This window comes from Hyperolius riggenbachi, chromosome 9 (genome assembly GCF_040937935.1).
Source record: "Hyperolius riggenbachi isolate aHypRig1 chromosome 9, aHypRig1.pri, whole genome shotgun sequence".
In the NCBI taxonomy this organism is placed as follows: Eukaryota; Metazoa; Chordata; class Amphibia; order Anura; family Hyperoliidae; genus Hyperolius; species Hyperolius riggenbachi.
The window spans coordinates 109,148,872-109,176,731 of record NC_090654.1 but is presented as its reverse complement, the minus strand read 5'-3'; the positions used below and the strand labels follow the sequence as shown (position 1 = coordinate 109,176,731).

The window sequence follows — 27,860 nt, the reverse complement described above, 5'->3', positions numbered from 1 at the left end:
ATAATGTACCTTAAATGAGTAGTAAAATTGGTGCAGTAATTTATCATACCAAAAGGAAAAAAAATGAACAAAAATGGTGAAGTTGACAAGCGTATAGAGTAAGAAATCTGCTTCAAAAATCAATCAGGATTCTTCGGAGGAACGTTTTCCACTGATTTATTTGAACAAGTTTTATAAATTAACCTTAAGGTATAATGGCTTCCTTATAATTATTATAAATGGTTTCATAAGTGTAATCACATTTGGGACAAGCTCATCTAAAACCATAGTAACTTTTGCACACCTGATGAGGTTAGAGAATTTAATTTCTTAAAGTTCCTCACTTTTAAATGACGAACTTTTTAGAAAGTTGTAAATTACAAAAGTAATTCATTTTCAATTCAATGGAACTTTATGAAGTTCTCTCATAATTACAATTCAATTACTAGATAGAACGACTTGGGTTTTTTTTTTCTGTCCACAGTTTAATAATTTATAAAAAAAAACAACAAGGGCTCTGGCCATTTTCAACAGCCATCTGTGATTTTGTAAAGTTAAATGTTTTTTTTTTTCATTGCATTCAATCAATTGCGGTTTTGCGGCCGCCTTTTAAAAAAAAAATGTGTTTAGGTTGGTGTAGCTAGCACTAGGCTAGCTACACTTTCCCCCAAGTCCCCTGGCACTGTCCCCCCCTCCAATCATCGCCGGCGATATTTACTTGGCTGCGATCCCGTGATGGCCGAGACTTCCGCCATAGCTTCAGGCTTTGCTATGGCGATGATCGGGCATGATGTCTGACGTCATGCGCAGTTCCGATCATCGCCGTGGCGACCCCTGGAGGCTATGGAGAGGCTGCGCCGGCGCGGGCTCCGGGGGGTAAGCATAAAACACCAGCGATCGGGGGGACCAGAGCAGGCTGGCAGCGATCGGAGGGGTGATGTAGCTAGCCAAGCGCTAGCTACACCCCCTCTGAAAATTTGGTGAAAAAAGACCCTCCAGGGGCTGAGAAATCCACCGCGGCAGTGATGGAGGAGCTGAGCTCGTCAATACCGCCAAGGTGGTTAAGAAAGTCTACAAATAAAACTTGTTTTCATATTCCTCAAAGGAGATGTGCAGTGGAGTCTCCACAGGTTTTCACTTCAAACATCAAGTTATGCACAGGTCTATTCTTTTTTATTATTATTATTTCCCAGGCATCTAATTGGATGTTTGAAGTGATCATAATTTAACTTCTCTGTTCATCACAAGTTCGGCGTTAATACTTCTTCAGTAAATCAAGTCTTAACATGTTCATTTGTCCATCTAATTATTAAAATATAAATATATACCTTACCCAGTCTTAGTCTACATCACTTAAGTATGCTTCACGTGAAAAGGTGCATACAGATAAAGAAGGTATGTTTTGCGTGTATGCAATTCATTTTCTTTTGTGAAACAAGCAAAGCGCAATGTGGCATTATTTTCCTGATTCTGGTTAACAAAATATTGATTTACAATTTAATAAAACATATTTTGCTCTGCACACAGAACGAGCAATTGGATGCATTCAATTACAGTCATTAACTGCAAAGACAAATAACCAGTCAAAGTCAGTTACTGGGTACCAGATACTAGACACAAAATAATTAATGTACACAACCAACACATACTCTGTAAGTAAATGGGCTGCTCAAAGATTTTCTTAGACCTTTTTAGCAGCATTCAGGAACATTTTTAAGTACTGCTAAGAAAAGTAAGCTCAGGATACATCTGTATTCTGTTTTACCATTCCCAATCACACAAAAACATTGTAGAAATTACAGATTTATATTAGATAATCTCATGAAGAAATTTTCAGAAATAAGCATCACTTATACTGCTATAAGTATTTTAATTATATATCTGTATTTAGGTTGCCATCAGCGAGTGATAAACATATTTTCCACAATCTACAGACACTGAGGGGCAATTAAAATTCTGCAATGCACTATTAAAAAAGTGCCATTATCCTTACATATCTGGTTTAACACTGCAACACAATGCAAACTGTGCTTTGGGTGTAGCCATGCTAAATAATTACCATCAGCCCTTGGCTACATAGGGAGCTCTAAAAACTCTGCAACAATAGCAGAGAAAACGGAAAACTGTCAAATTTCTGATTTTTCAGTAGTGATCAGTTTGTCAGAGCATCAACAAATTTAACGTTATAGCAGCAATAGGGTATTGTACCGTGTTAGCCATCAATAAAAGTAAGAAGTTTTGAATCAGGATGATACCATTTATTGGCTAACTTAAAAAAATAAGAGTAAGCAAGCTTTCGGCGGTATAGCCTTCATCGGGCTTAAATCCTGTTTGCTTACAAACTGATGGAATAGACAGCTCTATACATGCAACATCAAAAGGGGATGCATAGATTTTTTTTCAAGCATACATAACTCTTTCTCAGTCTACATTGCATGCTCTCTGCTTAAAGCTAAACTTGTGAACTCGGAATTTACGATGCCTCTGTGACAGTCTGAGTCCCAATTCTGTGAGTATTGTGTAAACAAGGAGTCTTATCTCAGCTAACAACCTCTCACCCCATTTAGATGTCCTGTTTCACTTAAGGCATCTTAATGAAATGTATTTATGCTTGAAAAAATCTATATATCCCCTGTTGATGTTGCATGTATATAGCTGTCTATTCCATCAGTTTTTAGGCAAGTGGATTTAAGCCAACGAAGGCTGTACAGCCGAAAGCTTGCTTACGCTCATTCTTTTAAATTAGCCAATAAATTGTATAATCCTGATTCAAAACTTCTTGCTTAAAAAATACTATTCACTTATAAATGCTTTAGTTTTGACCATTGTAACACTTTATGATGCACATATTAACCAGGAGGTGGAGTCTGAAGAAGGTCAAAATGTCCTGTCTTAAAGCACAATACTTGTCCACTATATTTTACAATGGATATAATAATTTACACAGCATATGCAAAATATGAGTACATACTTTGGAAATATTTCACTATACATGATTAATGCAAGTATGCAAAAACCATATTTAGGAGCATAGCTAACAAAATGCAAATACTTTTTAATATACTAACACTACATATTTGACTACAATATTACTAAAATTAAATTTAGTTAAATAGTCAAAATGTAATGTCAATTATTAATTTTACTTGTCAAGCAATGTTTCTAGATGTATCATGGCTGTAGTTTTTATTTGCGTGCATATATATATATATTTGGAAACAATGCTTTAAATTGTTATAGACAAAAAAACCCTTAGGGCCTGTTTTCACTACACGCAGATTGGATGCATCAGAAAAATCGTGTTTAGTGGAAACAGGCCCATAGGCATTCATTGGAGTCAATTGTTCTGCATCCAATCTGCGTGTAGTGAAAACAGGCCCTCAAGTTTAATTTTCACACTCGGGTTTACCAGTTTATCATGGCAAATGCTCCCCTACCTCCTGCACAAAATAGACATGACAAAAGAAGTACAAAAAATAACACTGTAAGAACATATAACACTGACAAAGCACAGTGCTTACAAATGTTTTAAAAACACACTAAACGGTATAGTTATATAAAGCCTAAAATTAATATGTAATAGTAAACAATAATTCGAATAAAAAAATATCTTGAAAATTCAATGGGCACCCTGGTTGCAAAAAATGGGACAGTATGTTTTCTTTCACATTTTGAAAAGTGATCAGTTAATAAAAAAAAATTATGCAAAAACCAAACGGACATTTTATTTATTAGAGCCTAGGCAGTTAAACAACATGATTTGTCTTACAAAAATAATGACAAATTGCGTTACCAACAAATCTTTAATTACCTATCAGTTTGGTCCTATGTTAGAGAGTTAGATGGGAAATATATTAAAATATTAATATTTATGTAGGAAATTATTTTATTTGCTTAGAAAATAGACAAGCTAAAAGTTACCTTTTGATAAGGTCTCTGCAAATTTAAATGAAACCCCTGCTAAATTATAAATATGTAAAACTTAAATGAAGAAACAAAGGCTAAAGAAAAGTGGTGAAAATTTGGACTGTGGTGCTATTGGCCAGCAAACATTACACAAAATGTACAAATGTATGAAAAAAATATTGCCGAGTTAAATCGTACATTTACTCGGAGTGAGTATCCCTTGTCATTGCCTTGAAGGTGATCTCTGAGATTCTCCAGTTTGCGGTGAAGCTATATGTGGACATCAGAAAATCAATTGAAAAAGCATCCTGTTTCTTAAAAAAAAGAATGAGTAAAAACTTTTGTTTCAAATTAAAACAGTTTTTGTAACCATTTAGCAAACAACTGAAATAGATTAGAACTTTTTACCAGACAAGTATCATGCACAAAGGCAAAAAAGGAAAAGAAAGGCAAAAGAAAAATAAGAAAAAAGGGATGCAGGATTTTATATTTTAGCACTAAATGTCAAATTCTTCCATAAAAAAAATACCAACCAATTTCAAGTGTTAAAATGACAACTAGAACACTAATAAAAGTTAGCAAGATACACATTTTAAGTGTCCCAGGAGACAATTGTTGTAGCCGTGTCTCTTTGTCATACCTAATCTTTTCAACTGCAATTGGTCTATCATACACTTCACTTTAATTTGATATTTACTGCCAAAATGGATCAATGAAGAAGAGAAAAAGAGAGCTCTTCAAAATTAAAAAAAAGAAACAAAAACATACAATTGTTTATTTGCAATAGTAAATGAAATGCAAATTATTCCATATTGAAGCAATTCTACCCTAATGTCATGCATACTTGTGGAGCTTGAAAATGGATCAAATTCAGTAGCACTTTATTGGTTTCCAATTTCATAATTTTGCATGAAAGTACTATAAAATCTGAATCAGCTTATAACTTTTTGCTTATTAACCGTCCCCATTATTTACTTTATCTGATATCTGATAGGAACCAAAATAAACCAGAAGCGAGAGGAATATGGAAGCTGCCATCTGTGATTTAGAAAGAAGATAGCCAGGCAACCTGTATTTTTGAAGTGGTAATTAAGATGGCTGCTTCCATGTTCCTTTAAGATAAAAAGGCAGGAGAAAGTTTTGATAAATGAAAGTTACTATGTGAAATAGAAAGATAGGTTGATTGATTGCTATGCAATGTGGGAATAGGGAATGGTGCTTACACTTGTAGAAAGTAAACATACTCTGTGCATATGTCTTGTTAGGTTACGTTCAAACTAAATGTGTTGTTCTGGAATGTGGAAACACATTAAAACGGAGAGACCATGTTTGCACGAGTGTTCACAGCTCATTCATTTTTAAATTTTCGGACAGCAATACTGTTTTCAAATCTAATGTATTTTGTGCACATCGCTCAATAGACACCAACGTGACTTATATGTAAAGAAATGTGTGTCTGTCTGCCTCAGGCCAGCCATGTCACCCAAGAGATTGGGTACAAATACTGAATGGGTGACATGCCTCGTTCATGTGTACGCAGCTTAATAGTATGAGGCGCTAAGCTGCAGTACCGAGTTCCTCAGTCGCCTGTTATCTCTGAATGCTCAAAATAAGATGTAAAAAGGCAGCGTGGGAGTGATATCAAGCAGCAGGTAGTCAAGTGGAGAAAACAATGCTCTCACCCTTCTAAAACTAGTTTTTTTTTATAATAGTGTGGCTAATTTGTTGGACCGAGGGGAAATATTGACTGTAGTTCCACTTTAGAAAGTCAATTAAGGCAGCGTTCACACTTATCCATGCACATTCCACATGTGATTTTCTATGGTTTTTGGTTGCTTTCCCTGTGCAATTTTGGGTTTTTCTGCGTGCATTTTAAATGCAAGTTTCCAAATTGCAATTTTTCCATGCAAAGCAAGGAAATTAATTTACAAACGAATATAACAAACGTTAAAATAGGATGTGATTTTAACGTGACAAATTAGATTTTTCTGCAGTACGATTTGAAAGCACTAAAAAAAATCATGAATATCATGAAAAATAAGAACATTTAGGCCAAGTGCAATGCCATTAAAATACATTAGACGAATGTGAAATAGTAGATCCGCACAATGCACAAAAATTGTAATCAGTGTGAATGACCCCTCAAAAAGAAGCATACACATGTAACAAAAAATTTTAAAAAAAGCCTTAAAGGCCAAAACACCGATTCTATTATTACATTTGTGAATCGAACATGTTGGGAGTAGGGTTGTCAGTATAATCAACAGTAGGTTGTTTTGGTATCTTCCTCCTGGTAAAATACTCCCTTCTTCTGCATGTACAGTTTACATTACTCTCCTGCAACGCTACTGTGAAAAACCTAAAACTAGTTTAATTGGAAGCTACATACATATATTTTGAAAATGAAACATACTGTTTCTTGGCAAAAATACAACTCCTGCATGGAGTTAGAAGATTAAGCGTAAACTGCTAAACTTCAGCCACAAGTTGCCAACCCAGAAGCTATCCAGAGATCAGCGCCATCTTTATAAAGCAGTAGAGTACATTCTTAATGACATGTATTTATGCCTACAAAAAAAAATTGCATCCCCTTTTGATGTTGCATGTATATAGCTGTCTGGTCCATCAGCTTGTAAGCAAAAAGGATTGAAGTCTGACGAAGGCTGCACAGCCAAAAGCTTGCTTATTCTTATAAGTTAGCCAATAAATTGTATCATCCTGATTCAAAACTTCTTGCTTTTATCATTATAAAGAAGATGCAATTTTTAAAAAGGGGAGAAAAGGTCAACATTACAAATAGCAGTGGGGAAAAGGTCAAAATATGTTTTTATTGTATGGCATACTCTCAAGGAATATGTTTCTTTTGTTTTGGCCGATCTCAGGTTTGCTTTAATGTAAAGTCAACTTAAAATTAAATTCTACTTAAAGTTTTAAATTTGGAGGAACAGCAGAATAGCGTTTAATATCTTTAAATATATCAGAGTAAAGCTGTCCAAATGTTTACTACGTTATCTAACAATATTTCAGATGCAGTAAGCTGAACCACTGCCGGAGATCAGTAGAATTTAGTTACTTTTTGTCTAAATATGACAACTTATCCACCTTTCCAGATTTGGCTGCAATTGTATACTAATTACCCAGAAAAGTGTCATTAGAAATGGCAAGAAATTAGCCTTAAACTTTATTCTATAATACCTTTAGTACCAGGCAATTCCAATATCCTGGTTTGAGCATTAGAAACACTTCCTATAGCCATATTTTTTGTACATTAGTGTGTTGCCCTGCCCTCCCACTAAGGCATAGCCTAGGCTGAGAGCCCTGAGATCTTTTCGACTGGCTTTAGAACTCTTAGTACACAAACATTTAGCAGAGATCACCTGCCAGTACTAAAGATGTTGTTGCCCGTAATAAATTTCAGAAAGTGAATTAGGTGAATTACAGTGGGCAAACACTAAATAATTTATAAGCGAATATTGCAAAAAAATATGCAGTTGCATTAATCAAGTGATTTATACTACAGTTCCCTTTTAATAACACTAAGGTATAAATTACAGTCCCTCTGCCACTGGATGAAGCAAATTCATGCCGGGGTGAAACTCTTCCATGACCACAGAATCTAAATGCTGATCCAATCACATCACCACATAGACCCTGAGGAAGCTTTAATAGTGAAACTAGTCGGGGGTGGCACACCACTAGTGTCCTACGATACTGACACGTTGTTTCTACTGGGTTCCCTGTCAAAAGTGCCCACATCTGAGTGTCTTTGATTTTTAAGCTTTTTATGATACAATAAATAATAGTGACAGATATGCTCAGATCTGCTTCTGTTATATTTTTATTATTTACTGCAACGTTTGGTGGATCTACCATTGTGGAACGCTGCCGATACACGTATCCAAAAGGGGTATCGGCAGGAGAGATGCCAGCTGCTGGTCCATTAAAGCCTTAAATGTACCCTGTAATTAAGGTCTATTAGGATTTGGTAAGCGTGATTACAGTCATTTGGTGTATCGTGGTGGAATTTGAGAACAAGTGCTGAAGTGAAAAATTATACATGAAGAAGTGTCACTGGAGTACTGGACTTCAGCTGCTATTCTCAAGAGATCAATCGTGTATTTTTATGGGTGGGAGCGCTGATATAGTTGAACATTGCCGTTAATAAAAGTTGTTTGTCACTAGAATAAACACGCTGCACAGTTATAAGCTTCAAACAACGGTTTGGCTCTATCCTGAATGAGAGAGCTGCTGCCAGTGACAATCCTTCAGGCAGGTACACCACTTCTGCCACACAGTGAACTATCAAATGCAGAAGGAGGCATGCCACTGGCTTGAACTTAAGTTCAATTTATTTCATGTCATGCACATTACATGTTACGGGCTGAGCCTGAGCAGGCAATACTCTGCAAAGTGGCAGAGTCTTTAAGCCCTGCCTCTTAAAGCACACCTGAACTAAAAAAATTATACAAGGTGTCCATACGTAAGGCATCTTCTGCGCCCTCCAAGCTTTACTGGCCTCCTCTTCACCTTGCAGCTTCCTCACTGTACTTCTATGACAAGCAAATACTCGGTTTACTCACATGCCCTCTTTATGCCCTCCCCATGGCTGTGTACAGTAACCATAGCCAGGAGTATCCTGGGCATGCAGAGTTACAAATGTATCGGAACTGTGCATGCCCAGAATACTCCCAGCTGTGGCTGCAGTGCAAAGCCAGTGAGAAGTGTGACTGAAGGGAGCATGCAGAGAGAACAAAGCATACACCTGGATAGTGTACTGGTTAAGGGCACCACCTTTGACATGGGAGACCAGGGTTTGAATCCTTGCTAGGGTCAGTAACTGTTCAGTAAGGAAGCCTTAGGCAAGACTTCCTAACACTGAAGGGTGGCCTCTTGAGTGCGTCCCAGTGGCTGCAGTTCTTGATCGCTTTGAGTCCGACAGGAGAAAAGAGCTATACAAATGTTTGGATTATAATTATACACCTTTAAGAAAGAGGGGAGGATGGCTAAACTTAGGGGCCACAAAGCTTATAGTGCATGGAAGAAGCCCTATGTATGACCACCTATTTTTTTTTCTTAATTTATGAGTTCCATCCTCTCTCCTCCAACACTTAATTCCAGTCTCTAGTTAATATGCTCTAAGCGACTGAAGAGTGAATTAGGTGAGGCATTTGTGCCAAGCGGTCTGAAGGAAGAGGCAACACAGAAGCGGTACAACAGTATGCAGATGAGATGATGTTTTGTCTTCAGTCACCATGCAAGTGAAGTATGGTACAATGTTAGTCGTGGAGCAGAAATGCAGACATCAAACCAACGCACGTTGATTCCGGGAATTACCTTTAATGATTAACTTATATGGTTTATTGCAATAAATCATGTACAGTTAGTCATTAAAGTTATTACCGGAATCAACGTGTGTTGGTTTGCAGGCAGCAAGCAGTGTCACGGTTTGGCTGAAATCACTAGGCAGTGCAGTGTCACATTTTCAGGTCATGTGTACTTCATTAACATTTCCAGAAAATCACCTACTACATTTCCTCATCTTTTCAATTGAAAAAATGTACCCAGTGTCACGGACGGTTGCGTGGCCGCAGACGGCGTCCGTGAACCGCCCGTGAAAAAATGCGATCGCAATCAATTTTCTGCACCGATTGCTATTAAGATAGAATCTGAATTGGCTGTCTGTGGCTTTCTGCAGTCAATCTGGGCTCTCTCTTTCTCTCAGCAGAGAAATAGCAGTAATTTAGGTGCAGGATGTCTTTTGATTTGCTAATAGGAACAACTCTTGTGTCCAAGAGGCTAGTGTTTACTTTTAATTACCTCAGGACAAAGGGTCTGCACTCTGGCAGAACCTCAGATAGGTGTCAATTGCTCCACCATTTTGAGAGCCAAAGGAAGCTAGTCACAGTATGAAGGCAGACTGGCTGGCACCGCTAGGGGCAGATTCAGATGCATGTGGTATATGATTTTTTGCATATTTACGGAATACCGTAAATAGGATAGTTATGAGAGTGGTATCATTGGATTTGTAGAGTCATGCTGAATCTTTTGATACCAGTCTAGAGGGGCAAGGAGCCCTCTACAACCAAGTTATTAAACTTCTCAGGAACTGGACCCCCTACCCTAATCAAGTCTGATGTCATAGGAATTATCATCTGAGGAATATTAATCTGTTATCAGCGCAAATGTGGCATTTATCGGTTTTGAATTACAGTGTTTTATCAGTTTAAACCTAAATCTCTCTCAGAGGGAATGAACTGTGATTGGTTTGTAATTCAGTGGGGGCAGGCGTTGTCATACCCCAAAACCAGCTTCATCAAAAGCACATTGCCAGCAGGTGGACCTTAGTCCTCCAAATTCCATCGTTATGGGAGCATGCTGCTAGCCAGAGGACCATGTGGTTAGCGGCCATCTTGTCTGAACTTTGCTCTTGAACTGAAACAAAGGAACTTTACAAGTTTTCCCAGAAAGGACATATTTCCTCGAACTTTAAGTATCTGTTTTTTCCCTTTTATTTTTATACTGTGCTATTAATGTTTCTATAATTGTTGATTTTAACGATTTTCGGTATATATTAATTATTTATATTGCGTTTTAATAAACGACGCTAAACGTCCTTTATTTATCCAGCTACCCTGCTATTCAACCGCACAAACTGAACCCTGGTCTCTGAAGAGTCGCTACTATTGTTGCTAGCTAGACATAATAGAGTGTGTTTAACTATTTTTTATTTGCAGGTCTAGAATCAAACAGTCAGTGGGCTCCTCTGTCCCATGGTAACAGAGGTGGTGGCAGTTATACCCTGAAATAGTGTGTAATTTGTAATTACCGTAACTCACAGGCTCCCTTCTAGTCGGTCTGCTGCCCAAATTCCAGCGGTTTCTGCGCACCGATTGCGACCACAGCTTGCATGGTCTGTGTGCTGAAACCGATTGGAAGGCATTTTGCGGTCCGGCCACTAGGGGTCCTGTGACACCCAGTAACCATATAGAAACTATCCTCTATTCCTAACCAACTGAACGAATGTATTTGAAAGTTAAGCTGAGCTAATTGATCAAAGCAAAAACGCCATATAAAATGTTTTCTTCACTATAAACTTAAACTAAAGAAATTATCTCAAAGTAAAATAAAGTATACTAGACATAAAAAAAGGTAAAATATCAGTCTGTGAAGGGGCACAAAGTCATTTAAAAAGTGTGTGAAAAGCATGAGCTTTTGGACCCGATCCAAATCACTTTTTCCACAAAGTATCGCCTAGGAGATAATTTTTCATCTTCTGTTTAAAATAACTTTTCAGGACTAAGCAATTGAAAAGTACCAAAAAGTAGATGAAAAGATACTATCAAGGTACTGATGATGAGTTTTGTCTTGTTTGCTGGTGGCTTAAAGAGAACCCAAGGTGAAAGGCATATGGGGGCTGCCATGTTTATTTCCTTGTAAACAATGCCAGTTGCCGATCGGATATTGGATGTAGCGGAAAGGGGCGAGTGAGGACCTTTTGTACCAGCGCCGGCTGTCGGTGTACACACGGAATAGAAGTGGCAGTGAAAGTGGATCATTCCCTGGAGGTGGTGAGAGCCCTCTTGGGCATTGTGCTACATAGATGGGAGGTGGTGAGAGCCCTCCGAAGGCCACGCTGTGATCATAGTACATTATTAGTCTCACTTAAGCCATTTGAAGCCGCTCATTGCTATTATCATGAACTGAGCATTTGATATTAGTGCATTAGGTGATCACCAGATGCTGGATATGTTGTTGCAATCAGATATTCGTGACTTTAGCATATATCCTTAGAAGAGTCTATGAACTGGACTTCACAGCCCTGCAGTGATATGCCCTTGTTCTCTGGAATTATAGGAGTTTCTCATTTACTCCCGGGACTTTACTGGACGACATGCATGGGTGTGGTGTGAATGCACAGTTGTGTGACACATGCCGGCTGTGTATATGGCTTAGGGTGCTATATACCACATGCTGCCCTTTTTAGTGGGGTTTATAGGGATCTGTTTGTAGAGTTTAAATAAAGATATTGCGATTAGTAGACCACTGTGGATCACTGGTGTGTTGTAGCGACATAAGTGGCCTGTCTAGAAGGGCCAATCGGAAAATTCGATAGTTTATCAAGGATGTCAACATAATAGTGGACATCCACAAAATCCTATACAATCAAACCTAACTGTCCCTGTCTGTCTGTCCGTCCGAAGCTATTTTGTACTGCGCAGTACAGAAAGCCGTTGGGATGGGAGATAAGGCCAGGGAGCAGGGCGGCGGGCGCGTGTGCGTTGCGGGTGCGCACCGGGCGGGCGGCGATAGTTTCCCTACCTAGAGCCCGTTTTTATACGGGCTTAGGTAGACTAGTATAATAGAATCCTCAAGACAACTTAAAAAAGAAAAATCACACAACTTTATTGACAATAATATTCGGATAGCCTCGGAAATCCAGAGAATTGGTAATCTGTATTTCAGTAATTGGAATTTCAAGGTGAATCAGAAATAAGCATTTCCGACCATCCCTAGTGAATTGCGTTCAGGAAGCTTTGACTGCAGCTCTGCATTTCTAGCTTCCTGCCGTATAGAGACCAATGGCCCCACAAGTTGTTGCTCAGTCAATATTCGTTTGTGTTCATCTCTTTGTGAGCCCATAACTCATAACACACTAGGCCCCTCTATCCTCTACTGCCTCCAGGGACATAGCAATAGGGGATGCAGAGGCAGCACCTGCACCAGGACCCTTGAACCAAAAGGAAGGGGCCCTCCTTCAACTACTGTTCACTCTTTATCGGTGCTAAGCTGGTTTTGGTGCTCCATGTCATGTTGGTAGGTTTTGATGCTCCATATCTATTGTTATGTATAGAGCACTTGAGGGGTCCCAATGTAAAACTCGCACTGGGGCCAAGAGATACTAAGCTACGCTACTGACAGCCTCACAAAGCTTGTCCAAACTCATGTTTGTTGCTTCCATGACACTATCTAGCCATCTCATTCTCTGCCGTTCCCTCCTCCTTTTGCCCTTGATCTTTAACAGCATCAGGGTCTTCTCCAATGGATACTGCCTTCTCATTATGTGTCCAAAGTATTTCAGCTTCAGCATTACTCCTTCTAATGAACAGGCAGTGTTAATTTCTTTAAAAGCAAATGCCTCACGAGTGGGTTCAGCCCTGATTTGGGTACATAGAACAATTTTACATGGTCTGCTATAACTACACGCACCAATTGGTCCTCATTAAGTTGGATGGTGTGAGTTAACAAATTAGACTTGAGAGGCATGACACCATACACTATTATTAACTACTTATGCGGTGTACTAGTTAATGTACCTACAGTAATCCTTTTTAGCCAGTGCCTGAGCGCCAAGGCTCTGCTACCACATAGTGGCTGAACTAAAATTAAGCAATAACTATGAGTATCAATTGGCTGTAGAATTGAAATAAGTTTATTTTTTAACTTTTAATCTGGCTTGTGTAGCATGTTATGGCTCCTTTTAAACATAAGAAAAAGTATACCAAGTTTAGGTGCAACTGATTTTTTACTTATGTGTTATAGTCATTGTATAATAATGTTCCTTGTCTATCTGCAGTTAAAATGTAAAACTTGCATTATGAATTTTCTCAAATTCCTATAGAATAAAATTATGTTTTGCTTCAAGATCAGAAAATACAAGAAATGGACACAAGGTCATTGCATTTTACACTGTAATTTTAAATCAAGATGCAGTCAAATGATGTTTAAAGTGACCCTCCCCCATGGTGAAAAATGAAACAGTCATGGCAGGGTTCTGAAATAAGCTTAGTAAATGGATTCTTAAAATCTCTAACTTTGTGAAAACACTGTATGCTCTTCACAATAGCTTGCTAACAGAAATTTGCTCCGCCGACAAAGATTTTGACTTAAGCAACAGGAGGGAGAAAAATTCACAGGAGTTAACTGAAGTTATAAACAACGAAAAAGACTGTAGTAAGATTTTTCCCCCTTTTGTATTTCAAATCTTTTCGCTCTGTCTACTTCCCTGACTTCAGAACATGCAAGGTCATCAGTACCAGTAATTTCAGCTGGCCAGCATACCTCTAAAAATAAATTCTTCACAAACAAAATAGTGATAATAATTTAAATGTGCACTTAAAGAAATGCTACTAATGCTCTAAAAATTGTACAGCTTTAGTTAAAGAAAAATCAACAACCTTATAACCAGCACCTCTGGACAAGATGCTCTTGCATAGCACACTATATATATATATATAAATGAAGGCTGGCTATTCTCTCCTTCAGTTAAGGTTGAAAACATACACACAACACAACAAATAAGGTACAAAAATATAATTAAAATTAATCAACAAAAAATCTAAAACAAAATCAAAAGACAAAAAAGGTCCACAGCAGGAAATGGTTACATGAGGTTGAAAGCATATTTACTTTGAAGGATCCAACTCTATTAGTAACGGCTTTACTTTCATCCGGCCTTCTAATTTGCTAAAGAACAGAAGTTATTGGGAAAAAAGAATAATAAGAACTTAAAAATTGAAGGTACCATTCTGCAAGGCATGCAAATACTCAATTAAAAAAAGAACTATCAGTATACAAAAATGAATAAGAAAAATACAAGCAGAACAGGGAACGGAACAGAGAAGCTGTACCAGTTTAATTTGACAGCAAGCCCATCCGATGCGTGGTTTGAGCAGCAGTAGACTGTATCCAGGTTTAACACAGCAGTGACATAGTATTTTTCAGACAAACTAGGCATTAAATGTTAAGTTGCGTTAGAAGTCTAAATCTTTCAAGGTGTCACATTTTCCGTGCCAGCAAACAGTTGCAGCTGAGGGCAAGCCAATATGATGGTTGAATTGGGTAGAAGACAGAAGTCTGTCCAATGACACAAATGAGCTGCAATAAAAATGCAGGATCTTTACATGAAATATAAACTATAGACTGTATCTTCTGGCTACACAACAAAAAGTCAAGGCTCCCACCCAACACCTACTCCAGAAATAACCGTTATAGTGTAGTTGTCAAACGTTGCTGCTACATTTTTAAAGGTAGCACTGAATAAGCAGTTATTAAGCACAAAGAAACAAATCAATTAGGACTATACAGAGTCTTTACAACAGATCTCATTTATTTCAGTATGCAACAGTGGTACAGCTTACATTATACAGACCATTATTTTTCAAGCTAATGTCGGATCAATCGTCTTAAAAACTGATCTACTCACTAACTAAATGCAGAGGAAAAAATAGGCACAAAATGAATTGTAGCAATTTTAGAAAAAGAACAATAAAAAAGTGTGTTAACACAATATGTTAACCAGGGAGAGACCACTAAAATATTCAGTTAGGCTCTGGATACCATAGAGCCTTGCCAGTCAGTCCACCGCTCTCTTTCAGAATTTTTGTTGTGTGTTTATGCAAGAAAAACTGCCATATGTATATATATTTAGTTCATTCTAAGTTTGAATGTGCTACGCAAAATTTAAGTGTAAACCGTGAAGTTGGGATACTTCTTTAAAATATTGCTCTGGGACTTTCCAGTCTTTGTAAGGCTGTAAATCCAGACAGTGAATCTTTCATTGTTTTAAATACATTAGCTAAAACTTTTTTTTATATTACAAGGAACTCAGAATGCCAAGGTTATAGTGAAGAGACTAAGAAAGAAGCTTAAAAATCATGTTACTACAGCAAGCAACTAGGTTTCCCAAGTGTAAAATAATGGCAACGTCGGGATCACCTGCATTGTCAGCAATAGATTTATTTTAGGCAGAGTCTACTTAATAGAGCCCTCACCCAAACATTCATCCTCAAATTCTGTATACTGTCTAGCCTGTGAGGGGTTAAGCCCTTCTTTCATACCTGTAATGAGATTACGAAATGGTTTTCTTGTATACAAGCATGGTGTATTGTTGGACATAAAACAGTAGAAGTCCAAAAAGTTATTCTCTGTATAAAGTAAGCTGTACATCAAAATATTACAATAAATCTGAGTTTTGCAATTAGTAGAGCCATAACAATCTGTTCATTGGACTGACTTTGTATGGAGTTGATGGGTCTCTCCTTTACAGTATGCATGCCTACTGAAATTTATTCTACTCTCACTGGCTAACCATTGCATTTTGGATGGTAAGTCTGCAATCACATTAACATTCAACCTCCATTCTCTGATTTCTGGAACTTGACCACTGTTTTTGACAATATTGACACAGCAACTCAACCCTACTGTGCACCTTACTATGTAATCCCAGGAGATATAGGTCATGTGAATGGGCATTCAATGCTGGAGGACAATGCTAATTTCGGCAAGCATCACTCTTAATTATAGCAGGAGCACAGGTAGGAAGTGTCCGACATTAGTTTACCTTTTTACCTGTAGGCAGGCTTTAACTTATTAGTTAAAAATTTTGGAATCAACTTTTTGGTATTTAGAAATTATTGGGAAAAAGTCTAAATAACAGCAATATTCTTCAGGCCAAACGTATACGGTGAGAAAATCTATTTTTTTAATTTAAAAATATTTAAAATGTATTTTAAATATTCTATTTAATACAAGTTCCCCTATTTTAGTTATAATATACTTATTGTATATTAAGGAGTTATGAATGTGTAAATTATGAATTAAGGCTATATTTTGAAGAAATTTTGAAGGCTGTTGATATAGTATTATAAGAAAAAAAAAGGAAATTAAAAGCATGAATTGATATCTCACCAACACTTAAAGCTCAACTTACAAAGAACTTAAGCTACTTGTGTAAGGTACAGTACAATGCATAGACATTTGAAGGAAAAATAGTAGGTTTTTCCAAGCAGTCTGGAGAACCTGTGACATTGCAGACTTATTGATCAATTAATCCAAGACTGGTAGAATGTTGAGGTCAGGTACTCTATCGACTGCACCATCTGCTCCAGGACTCATTGTTCTTTTTTCACTGCAGATAGTAATTTATGGCTGTGGTCATGTGTTTTTAACCATTTTGCCTACTTGTTATTAATGTTTGAGTAATAAGGATCTGCTTCTACTACTCAGTACAGAGTCACTAAAAGCACTAACTACATTTTATCAAAAGATACCTCCATCACTGTAGCCAGCGACACTCCTCCAGGTACAAGCCAGAAGCCTTTCAGTGAAAAAAGAGACTTCTGTTACAACCAATTTTTCAAACTTTGACTCAACAGAGTGCCTGTTACCATTTACTTATTTTTATGTATAGGCAATTCATCTGGCTTTGTTTCCATCTTCATAACTCTTTTAGGAACATCACTGCTAAGAAGTCTCCTGACTATAGACTAGGATATAAAAGTAATGGAGGATTCCACAAATTCTGCATTGATGGACAGCTGTGATGGACATATTCAGAAAACGATTGATATGTCATGTCTTCAAGTATTTAATTCTGATGACACAACATTTCAAAAATATTTCTCCAGCAATCAGGAAGGCATACAACCAGTCCAATTATCTGCATAACAATGATATGCAACACACATTCCAAGTCATAAAAAACTATCCACAGTTAAGGTGCAGACAGTATAGCTTCCATAAAGAAGGCCATTCTGGGTTTACTTTAGAAACCAAAGTGAGATGCCCAAAGTCTGCTATGGAACTATGCCATGAGCTCCAGGATGATTGGAACCACTCACCACATGTATACCTTTACAAACTACATGCAAGTTCCCTTAAAATAATTACTACTGTGTTAAAAGCAAAGTGTAGTAACTCCTAATAATGACCATTCTTGTTTTTAATCGCTTTACCTTAAAAGTTTCTTGATTATAAACTTCACTTGGGTCACAAAGTATTTCACTTTTTTATAACTCAGCCCAGCTGCACATACAATAAACTGTTGTTTAGCATGTAGTATTATGGGCATTTTTAAAAGTATTGCTAATGATTTTTCTTAGCTTACGTGATTGTAAGTTGCTGGGAGTCTAAAATGACTCAAGCAAAATAGCTTTCATTCTTTGCCAGTTGAGACTTTCTTTAATTTCAGAAACAAACACTATAAAGACCACGAAACACAGGACATAGATCATGTTTTGATAAGATGGTAAAGGGCCTGAATTAAACATCTTAAATGTTTTTAACTTGCTGGAATTCCTTTTTTTTGCGGTTGTCACTGAACACAGAACCACAGTGGCTAGTAGTATAAAAAAAAAAGTTGACATGCGGACAGGTTGACACCAATGAAGATGTATGATGAATAACAGTGCTGGAATGAGCAACGGACCTGACAGAATAACTATGGATAACTATGGATTAATACTAAGCGTACCATCACAAACATGATGTCAAAACTATACTAATCCAAGAGAATGGCATTTCTGCCATCTCCAAAAGCGCCCTGCACCAGCTTAAATTAAGCTGCCATTTTTTTTTATAATGCATCTGCCTTGAACCTTGCTAAACTAAGGCTTTTCCAAATTTTGGAAAATTGTCATGTCATCCGTCAAGCCCTATTTGAGAAAAAAAAGCTGACAACTCCTATAATGATCTTTATCGTTCCATAGAAACTATCAGAAAAGCCAAAGTTTCGGGACCATGCAGGATCCCTATTTCAAGGCAAAAGTCTGCTCAAGGCAAGTATCTCTCTGCCACGTATATATGACAGAACATGCATTCCTTCTTTGGGTGTATTCACCTCTGTGCCCTCACCAAAGTGATTTGCAGTGTATGGGTGGCTTCTTTTTCTCAAATGGTACAAAACGGGAGGCATCACTCTCCTTTCAGATGTAGCACTTCTGCTGGGACAACAGAAGCTCAACCAATTGTATGTGCAAAACACCCTACACACAGTTTCATATATTATTATCTATATTATTTAGTGTAAGATTATCCAAATAATGTCCAACCATGCTTAGAAAATTAAAATTTCACAGAGAATTTAATGTGTTCCAGAAGCACAGTTACATCAATGTAGATGGGGAATAATGCTGTTCTCACAAAACAGAAGAGACAGACATTGTACAGATGTCAAAGAAACCATAAATGTTAATCTGTGTTGAACGCCACTTTAAAACGGCGCTGCTTGTGACCACTTTAATGCTTAAAGGACAACTATCACAAAAAGTAGTTTTCTGGGAACACTATTATTAAAGTACAGAGTACAGAGTTTGTAATAAAAGCCAGTTACAGAAAGAATAGTTTATTTTTTTATTTTTTTTAATCTGTACCCAAAAGACGGAACCCAGAGACACTGGTGGTGTTGGACCGCAGATTTGTCCATCTTCACAGGAGATGCCACCCTGTGAAGCTTTGCATAGAATCTGTTTTAACCACTTCAGGATTCGGCGTACGCTTAACTACGCCCCTGAATCCTGAAGTGGGCCGTTCCATGTCAGTTCACGGAGCGTGTCTCCGTGAACACCCTGCGAGCCGCCGATCGCGGCTCGCAGGGTAAATGTAAACACACGGGGAAGATCTTCCCCGGTGTTTACATATATACGGCACTGCTGCGCAGCAGCGCCGTAGAGGAGATCGGTGATCCCTGGCCTCTGATTGGCCGGGGACCGCCGGCACCTGATAGGCTGAAGCCTATCCTATCCGGTGCAGGACGGAACTCCGTCCTGCGCCGCCCTCATAGGGAGAGAGAGGGAGGGAAGGGGAAGGAGGCCAGGAAGCGCTGCGGAGGGGGGCTTTGAAGAGCCCCCCCCCCCCCGCAAGCGCAAGCAGCCAGCGGCGATCAGACCCCCCCAGCAGGACATCCCCCTAGTGGGGAAAAAGGGGGGGGGGAAGTCTGATCGCCCTGGCTGCTAGCTGATCGGTGCTGCGGGCTGGAGAGCCCACGCAGCACCGATCAGCAAAACCACCCCCTGGCACAGAAGTGGTTAAGCCTCCTCCCAGCCACGCGTTCTAAGCCACGTGACAACATCAGCAAGATAGTATGAGGAGCAAGAGGAAACCACTCTCACTCCTAATCTGCCCAGTAACAAGCTTATTAGAGAAGTGAGAGATGCTCTTGCTCCACTAGTGTCTGCAAATGACCTCATGCCCATGTGCGTCCTAAAAAAATTCTGATTCAATAGCCCATATGCAATTGACTTTTTATCCTGAATTTCCTCCCAGGTGATATTTTAAAACTTGTCTACAAAATGCCTCTTACACCATCAGCAAGCAAGAAAATGCTAAAAAAAAATAAAAAAAAAAATTGATAGCACTTTTTCATCTACTTTTTGGTACCTTTTCCATTGCAAAGTGCTGAAAACTTATTCTAAATTGAAGAATTATCTCATAGGAGAACAGGAGAAAAAGTGACTTGCATATGGGCCAATGTTGCTATTGACATGCACTGGTAAACAACATGCTATGAACTGGCTGAGGTAAGAGGCAGGCAGTTATTAGAACATAGCCAGCTATAGCAGGCAGCCTCTGCAGTGGGGTTTCCTCATGAGGCTGCAAATAGAGGAGGCAAAACCCTTTATCATTCTGAAAAGGTCATGCAGCTTAGAATGAACGACTGGGGGAGGTGAAAAATAGATTATTCTAAATACAGCTTCACAGGTCGACCAATCTGTGTGTAAAGCTATTAGTGTCTTTCTGGGATTCCATCTCTCAGGTAAAGATACAAATAAAGGAGGGGTGCAAAACTGTTGCCTTGAAATTATTCTTCAAGACCAGCCACATCATATTGCTTAAAAAACATGCTACAGTAATTTTTCATTATTTTAGTTTAATGGCCTGAAGTTCGCTAAACAATTCCTCCAGCATTTCCTACGACTATTTTATGAAGTTTAATAGGGGTTTTTAAACAAACAGGTATACTAATTATTGTAACACAAAGTAATAAATGAAAAAAGGGATTGGCTTTGAAGGGGTGTTTGAGGAGAGGCTGAGGGTATTTAGAGCACTCACTACCTAATTTCTGTTCCCTCTTCCTGCAGTGCGGTCTTCCAGATTTTATTCTCATGCCCATAAATAAAATCAGGCACTGCTATTTAGAGGAGATCAGGTGCACAACTTAGTATTTTATGTGACACTGAAGCAAAAAAAAAAACCCAAACCTTATAATATAATGAATTGTGTGTAGTACGGATAATTAAGAGAATATTAGTAGCAAAAAAAAGAGTCTCATTTTTATTTTCCATTATATAGCTTTTATTTTATAACACTGCATCATTCCCTAATATTTGCAGTTTACAAACTACACTCTGCATTCTAAACCATGAAACAGAGCAAAGCTAATGACCCTTTCTATGCAGTAAAATCTTATCTTAACCGGTTCAGGACCGCAGTGCCAAAAATCTCATGCATCCGAGCAACGTTCACCTCCCATTCATTTGCCTATAACTTTATTGCCACTTATCACAATGAATTGATGTATATCTGTTTTTTCCGCCACTAATTAGGCTTTCTTTGGGTAGTACATTTTGCTAAGAATTATTTTTTTTCTAAATCCATTTTAACAGGAAGATTAAGAAAGAAATGAAAAAAATCATTATTTCTCAGTTTTTGGCCATTATAGTTTGAAATTAATATACGCTACCGTAATTAAAACTCATGTATTTTATTTGCCCATCTGTCCCGGTTATTACATCGTTTAAACAATGTCCCTATCACAATTTATGTTGCCGATATTTAATTTAGCAATAAAGGTGCATTTTTTCAATTTGTGTCCATCACTATTTATAAGCTTATGATATTAAATAATATAATAACATACTCTCTTGACATGCATATTTATAAAGTTCAGACCCTTGGGTAACTATTTATGTTTGTTTGGTTTTTTTTTATTGTATTTTTTAAATTTATTTTTTATAAAAAATGTTTGTGGGTAATTTTTGGTGTGGGAGGGAAACTGCTAATTTTAAATGTAAGGTAATATAATTGTTTGTATTAAAATGTATGTGGGTGCAGTTTACTATTTGGCCACAAGATGGCCACAGTGAGAAAAGTCCTGGATAGGAACGATCTCGCATCCAGGAACTAAAATGCAGAGGACAAGTTTCCTGGGGGCAGAAATACCGCGCTCTCTGAATAGAAAGCGTCGATATTTCTGCGGGGAAGTTAGAACGGTGAAAGGGAATTATATTTCCATTCACAGATCAGGGGGCTAGCGGCGGGAGCGCGCCCGATCGTGCGCACCACGCAGGGAAAGCAGCAGTGCCTATCTGGACGAGGAAGCTCGTCCAGATAGGCCGAACTGGTTAAAGGGATACTGTAGTGGGGTCGGGGGAAAATGAGTTTAAGATACCCGGGGCTTCTAATGGTCCCCCACAGACATCCTGTGTCCGCGCAGCCACTCCCCAATTCTCCAGCCCCGTCTCCGGTTCACTTCTGGAATTTCAGACTTTAAAGTCTGAAAACCACTGCTCCTGCGTTGCCATGTCCTCACTCCCGCTGATGGCACCAGGAGCGTACTGTGCAGGCCCAGTATGGTCTGTGCCTGCGCCGTGCGCTCCTGGTGACATCAGGGGAAGCGAGGACACGGCAACACAGGCGCAGTGGTTTTCAGACTTTGAAGTCTGAAATTCCAGAAGTGAACCGGAGGCGGGGCCGGAGCATCAGTGAGTGGCTGCACGGGCAGAGGATGTCTGCGAGTAACTTCAACTCATTTTCCCCCGACCCCCCTACAGTATCCCTTTAAGTTGTCTTTCACTGATTCTTTGATGTAGAAGTGCTTCAGAAAATAGCACTGTTTAGTCGGAGAGCTCAGAGCAGCTCTTTTGCATAGATAGCAAGTGAAGTTTCTTAACTCTTCCTATACTGGAAACGATATTAGACTTTTTCTTCGCTACTAATGTTCTATTTCTTAGCTGTCCAACACATCCATTTCATTACCTCATAAGTTTATTTTCACTTCAGATTCAGAAGAGTGTTTTTTAGAAATAAGACTCATGACTCCCCGCCAGTCTCGCTGTACAAAACCTCCATCAACACCATTCAATGTCATTTTAATTTAAAGTTACACATTACAGGAGATTTAATAAGGAATCATTGTTTACATTAATTCATTTTTAATAAAAAAAAAAAATGAGCTAGCGTATTTAATTAGTTTAGAAATTGCAACACTACAAGCAGGCATTATTTAAAATCAACTGGCGAATGATGGACAGCATGCAATAACTAAGATATGCACCACTGAAGCATTAAAATATAATCATGCCGTTAGATAGTGAAAAGCATGCAGCTGAGTAGAGACTTTATTACAAGGGTTAGGTTTTTAATTAGCTCTGTACGGCCCTTAGTGAGAGTTTTAATGCCATACCACGTCACCTACCTCCATAAACCGCAAAGTAATTTAGGATTTAGCAGCAGTGCTTCTATTTTATGTAAGACTAAACAATTTAGAAACATTCATCAGCGGACTGCGAGAAAAGGATTTTATTAGCGTTCCAAGGAGAATATTTCTGATACAGGCAGTTCTGAGAAAATATATAGTGTAGTGGGGGTGTCTCAGCACCTTGCAGGGAAAAAAATATAGGAGACAAATACGGGAGCCCAATAGTGTAGTATATTAGTATGCAATTGAAAAAAGAAATTTCAATAAATTACTACTCACAAAAGGAGGTTGCAAGGGCAACCAACCGTAGGAAGCAGGTGGAGACCATAAACCCGACTCCACTCGGGGTAGTCCCAGCCGGGACCTGGATGTGGTCGCTCTCCTTGAAAAAGTAGGGACAGGTGTCCACTGTGGGGCACCCACAGGTGGTCTGTCACCACCCCTCAAACACAGATTGTTTGGGGGTATAGCTATGCACAATTGAAGGTAAAGAGGCGCCCTGGTTGAAATAAAAGCATCTAAAAACAGCTTAAAATCGAGGAAATAATATGAGGTGGCTTACCTCAATAACGAAATCCTTGTATATGGCAAAAGATTTTTATTTAGCACAGGCAACGCGTTTCGCGGGTCCAAGCCCGCTTCATCAGGCCAATAAAAGTGCCAAATGAACAAGTCGATATGGCAAAGGGAGCCTCTGGCCTCTGGCACTTTTATTGGCCTGATGAAGCGGGCTTGGACCCGCGAAACGCGTTGCCTGTGCTAAATAAAAATCTTTTGCCATATACAAGGATTTCGTTATTGAGGTAAGCCACCTCATATTATTTCCTCGATTTTAAGCTGTTTTTAGATGCTTTTATTTCAACCAGGGCGCCTCTTTACCTTCAATTGTGCAGTTCTGAGAAAAGGTTATGTTGAGGAGTGCTTCACTTCTAGTATACATCCCTCCACGCTCTATGAACAATTGTGGCTGGAAGGTATTCAGACATCTGCCAGCATGGCTCACAGGGTTCAGTGAACCAAACAAGATGTGTGCCTTAAATATACAAAAGCTTTTGGCGAGCAGAAAGCTACAGGATAAGTCCAACAGCAAATGTGACTAGTCCATTGTATATGGTTATGGATAGCACGGTGTTAAATAAGGAATCCATCTACAAAAGGTCAAGCTGATATGATTTTACCAACTTTTATAGTGAGCACTAAGAAGGGCACAGGATACATCCCAATGCCAATGTAACTAATACGTCATAAATTCATATGTCTTATAGTACACCGCCAAAGAAGAAAGTAATCTGTAAAAGGCTTCACATATAAGATCTTACCAGCACTTTAGAAAAGTGGAAGGAGAATAATTAGATTACGTATTTATTTTTTAAAACTTTACAAAATACAAATATACAAGGACAACAAAAGGTCGCAAAACTTAAGTTTCAAGTGAGTGTAAAGTGAAAAAACATTATTAGATTTTTTCCCCTTAAACACTAGCTTAGGGATTCATTAAACCTCTATAGCCCATGTTTATTACACACAATGTTGGTTCAGACTTCATAACCCTCTACCCAACATGTTTCACCCCATCTCGGGCTTTGTCATGGGGAAAACCAAGGCAAAGTGCATTTAAACACAAATACTACCTCACCATCAAAATATCAATTGCAAGTCATTAGCTGTCAGAGCTCATATTTTGGCAAGAAATATAAATTAATACATCAATAACTTCGCTACAATAAACCTTTCATGGTTGGAAGCTGCCAAAACAATACCAGCTGCCTGGCAGTCCTGATCTCTTTGTCTGCATTAATATCTCATAGGGTCAGACAATCTGATCTGCATGCTTGTTCAGGGTCTAAGGCTATAAGTATTAAAGGCAGAGGATCAGCAGGACAGCCAGGCAATTTGCATTGCTCAGGTGTTATGGAGGCCCAGAATGCTTCGATAGCGACCTTAAAGAGAACCCGAGGTGGGAATTACTAATACTATTGGGGCACAGAGGCTGGTTGTGCACACTAAGACCAGCCTCTGTTGCCCCATCGTGTGCCTCCATGTCCCCCCTGCTCGCCGCTATAGACCCCGCAGTGCTGGCGACACGCAGCGCGTCGCCAGCACAATGTTCACCTAAGCGCTGTCAGTCAGCGCCGCTCCCCCGCCTCCTCCGCATCGCCGATACCCGCCCGCGTCACTTCCCTCCTATCAGCGGGAGGGAAGGGGCACGGGCGGGTGCGCTGATGCGGAGGAGGCGGGGGAGCGGCGCTGACAGACAGGTTAACATTGTGCTGGTGACACGCTGCATGTCGCCAGCACTGCGGGGTCTATAGCGGCGAGCAGGGGGGATATGGAGGCACACGATGGGGCAACAGAGGCTGGTCTTAGTGTGCACAACCAGCCTCTGTGCCCCAATAGTATTAGTAATTCCCACCTCGGGTTCTCTTTAAGCTCATCCAGAGTGTTAGGTCTTGCGTCTCTCAACTTTCTCTTCACAATATCCCACAGATTCTCTATGGGATTCAGGTCAGGAGAGTTTGCAGGCCAATTGAGCACAGTAATACCATGGTCAGTAAACCATTTACCAGTGGTTTTGGCACTGTGAGCAGGTGCCAGTTCGTGTTGAAAAATGAAATCTTCATCTCCATAAAGCTTTTCTGCAGATGGAAGCATGAAGTGCTCCAAAATCTCCTGATAGCTAGCTGCATTGACCCTGCTCTTGATAAAACACAGTGGACCAATTTTTTGAGAAGGACCTGTATATGTATGTTTTTTAAATTCTACAATTTTTCACTATAGTTGTCTTAACAGAGATGTTGATTCAAATATTTGAAACAGATTACATTAGGCTCCATTTAACGCAACAGATAAAGCAACTCTGAAAATATCCATATGTAAGGAGCAACTTATACATAAAAAGAATGCCTCGTCACCCAGAAAGAATTTACAGAGAACTGCAGTGCAATTTAGGGTTAAAAAGTTTCATGGATAGTTCAGAGCTCAGATATATGCACAATTTGTCCGAAATTCTGAAGGTGCAAACCTACTTCATGCTTTTAAAACAAAGAACAGGAAATTCATAAGGGTCCTAAAGCAGCTATTACTGTTTAACCACTTAACGACCTTTCACACGCAGATGGGCGTGACCACAGTGGCAGCCCCAGGACTGCCTAACGCTGATTGGCGTCAAGTCCTGGTGCTGTAATTTGGCAGGGAACGCGTGCGCGCATGCGTGATCATTCCCCGCCGGTTCACGGAACTCTGCTTCGTGCTCAGCCTGCTAGCTGCCATCGCAGCTAGCAGACTATTTAGAGCCAATAGGGGGAAATAAATCCCCTTTGTTTACATTTGTACAGCGCTGCTATCTCCTGCAGTGCTGTACGAGGGACACTCAGCTCAGCTGTCCCTCAAAGCGGCTCGTTCTGCGTGGCCTCTCATAGGCTGATGCCTATGAAATGCGGGGAGCAGTGATGATCGCTAGAATGGTCCAGGGGGGGGGGGGGGGGGGAGGGGGTCGGAAGAAGGGAGGAAAAAGCTTCCTTTCTTTCAATAAAAAAAAAAAAAAAAAAAAAAAAGGATTGCTGCAGCGATCAGAGACCTTTGGCAGAGTGTCCTATTAAGGACACTGAAAGGAGGCGAAAATGATTTGTGTGCCGAGTTGTAGGGTTGTGCAGCAAGCTGACCAAGCTGTACAGCCCTGTATTGTAAAAAAAATTGCCTGGTCACCTGGGGGGGGGGGGGGGGGGGGGTGTAAGCCTGTGGTCCTGAAGTGCTGAAGAGGTTGTACCATACAAAAAAAAAAAAACCATTGGAAACCTTATTAGAAAAAATCTGAATAACAGTCGAATCTCAGGAGCTGCAGACTAGTGTTGTTCAGTACGAGCAGCTATGAGTACGTAGCTACTCAGAATCGAAATTTAAATTAGACAGTGCTGCCCGTGGTAGAGGGGGTGTTAACTTACCCAATGCCGCTGCCTTAGCTGTCCTATGCTTCCTCCTTCAGTCCAAAAAAAGAAAGCATGGGAGTGACATGGAACGTGGCATGGGATGCGAATGAAGCGCATTGGCAAAGGGTGGTGACTTAAGTAAGATAACCCCCCTCTGCTGCAGGCAGCTTGGTATAATTTAAATTTAGGTTACGGGTAGCTACGCACTCATAGCTACTTGTAGTGAAAAACACAACTGCAGACTCAAGATGTCCAACACCAACCCAGTCTAGCATCACATTGAGGCAAGCCTCAGGCAACTTAAGGACATCCTAACGTGTTAGCCTCCCTAGCGTTCTGGACGAGCTGAGCTCGTCCAGAGACGCTAGAGGGCACCGCTCAGGCCCCGCTGGGCCGATTTGAATAATTTTTTTTAAAACACGCAGCAATGGCGGCGGGGGCAGCCCTAAAGGAAATCCCGTTCAGAACGGGATTTCCTTATGGGCGTGATCGCCGGCAGCATTCTGAAGGGTGGGAGGGAAAGAGCAGCAAGGGGAGAATCATGTAGCTAGCACTAGGCTAGCTACATGATAGAAAGAAAAAATTAGGCGAAAAAAAAACCTCGGCCGCGCGAATCAGAACGCCCCGCAGGTTAAAGTATGCACTTACGGAGGCAGAAAAGCTTTTTTTATGTACGGTTATAACACATTTTATTTCTGTTGTAATAAAGTAGCCACATAACCATTTGTTATCAGTTATCCAACTAGTCACATGATCACATTTCCCTTGCTTCTCATTCAAATGATGCTAGCTCGGTGGAGAGTTTGTGTGCCCATCTAACATTTTTGTACCTGCTTTAAGCTGGGTGGGGTTTT

The 27,860-nt window shown here is 39.5% G+C and overlaps 1 protein-coding gene across 26 annotated transcripts in view; it reads right to left on the bottom strand.

The window, feature by feature from the left end:
• The window catches only part of GPHN (gephyrin), a 468,752-nt gene that overhangs the window by 132,516 nt on the left and 308,376 nt on the right, over positions 1-27,860 (bottom strand). For 10 of the 26 annotated variants that reach the window (XM_068253294.1, XM_068253293.1, XM_068253298.1 and 7 more), the window contains 2 exons: positions 14,293-14,349; positions 4,084-4,155 (listed from right to left, as the gene is read on the bottom strand). The exons of 12 other annotated variants lie outside the window; for them this stretch is intronic. In XM_068253294.1, the coding sequence (XP_068109395.1) occupies positions 4,084-4,155; positions 14,293-14,349 (129 nt within the window). The remainder of the gene's footprint in view (positions 1-4,083; positions 4,156-14,292; positions 14,350-27,860) is intronic. 4 more of the 26 variants (XM_068253299.1, XM_068253301.1, XM_068253304.1 and 1 more) reach the window with 1 other exon arrangement.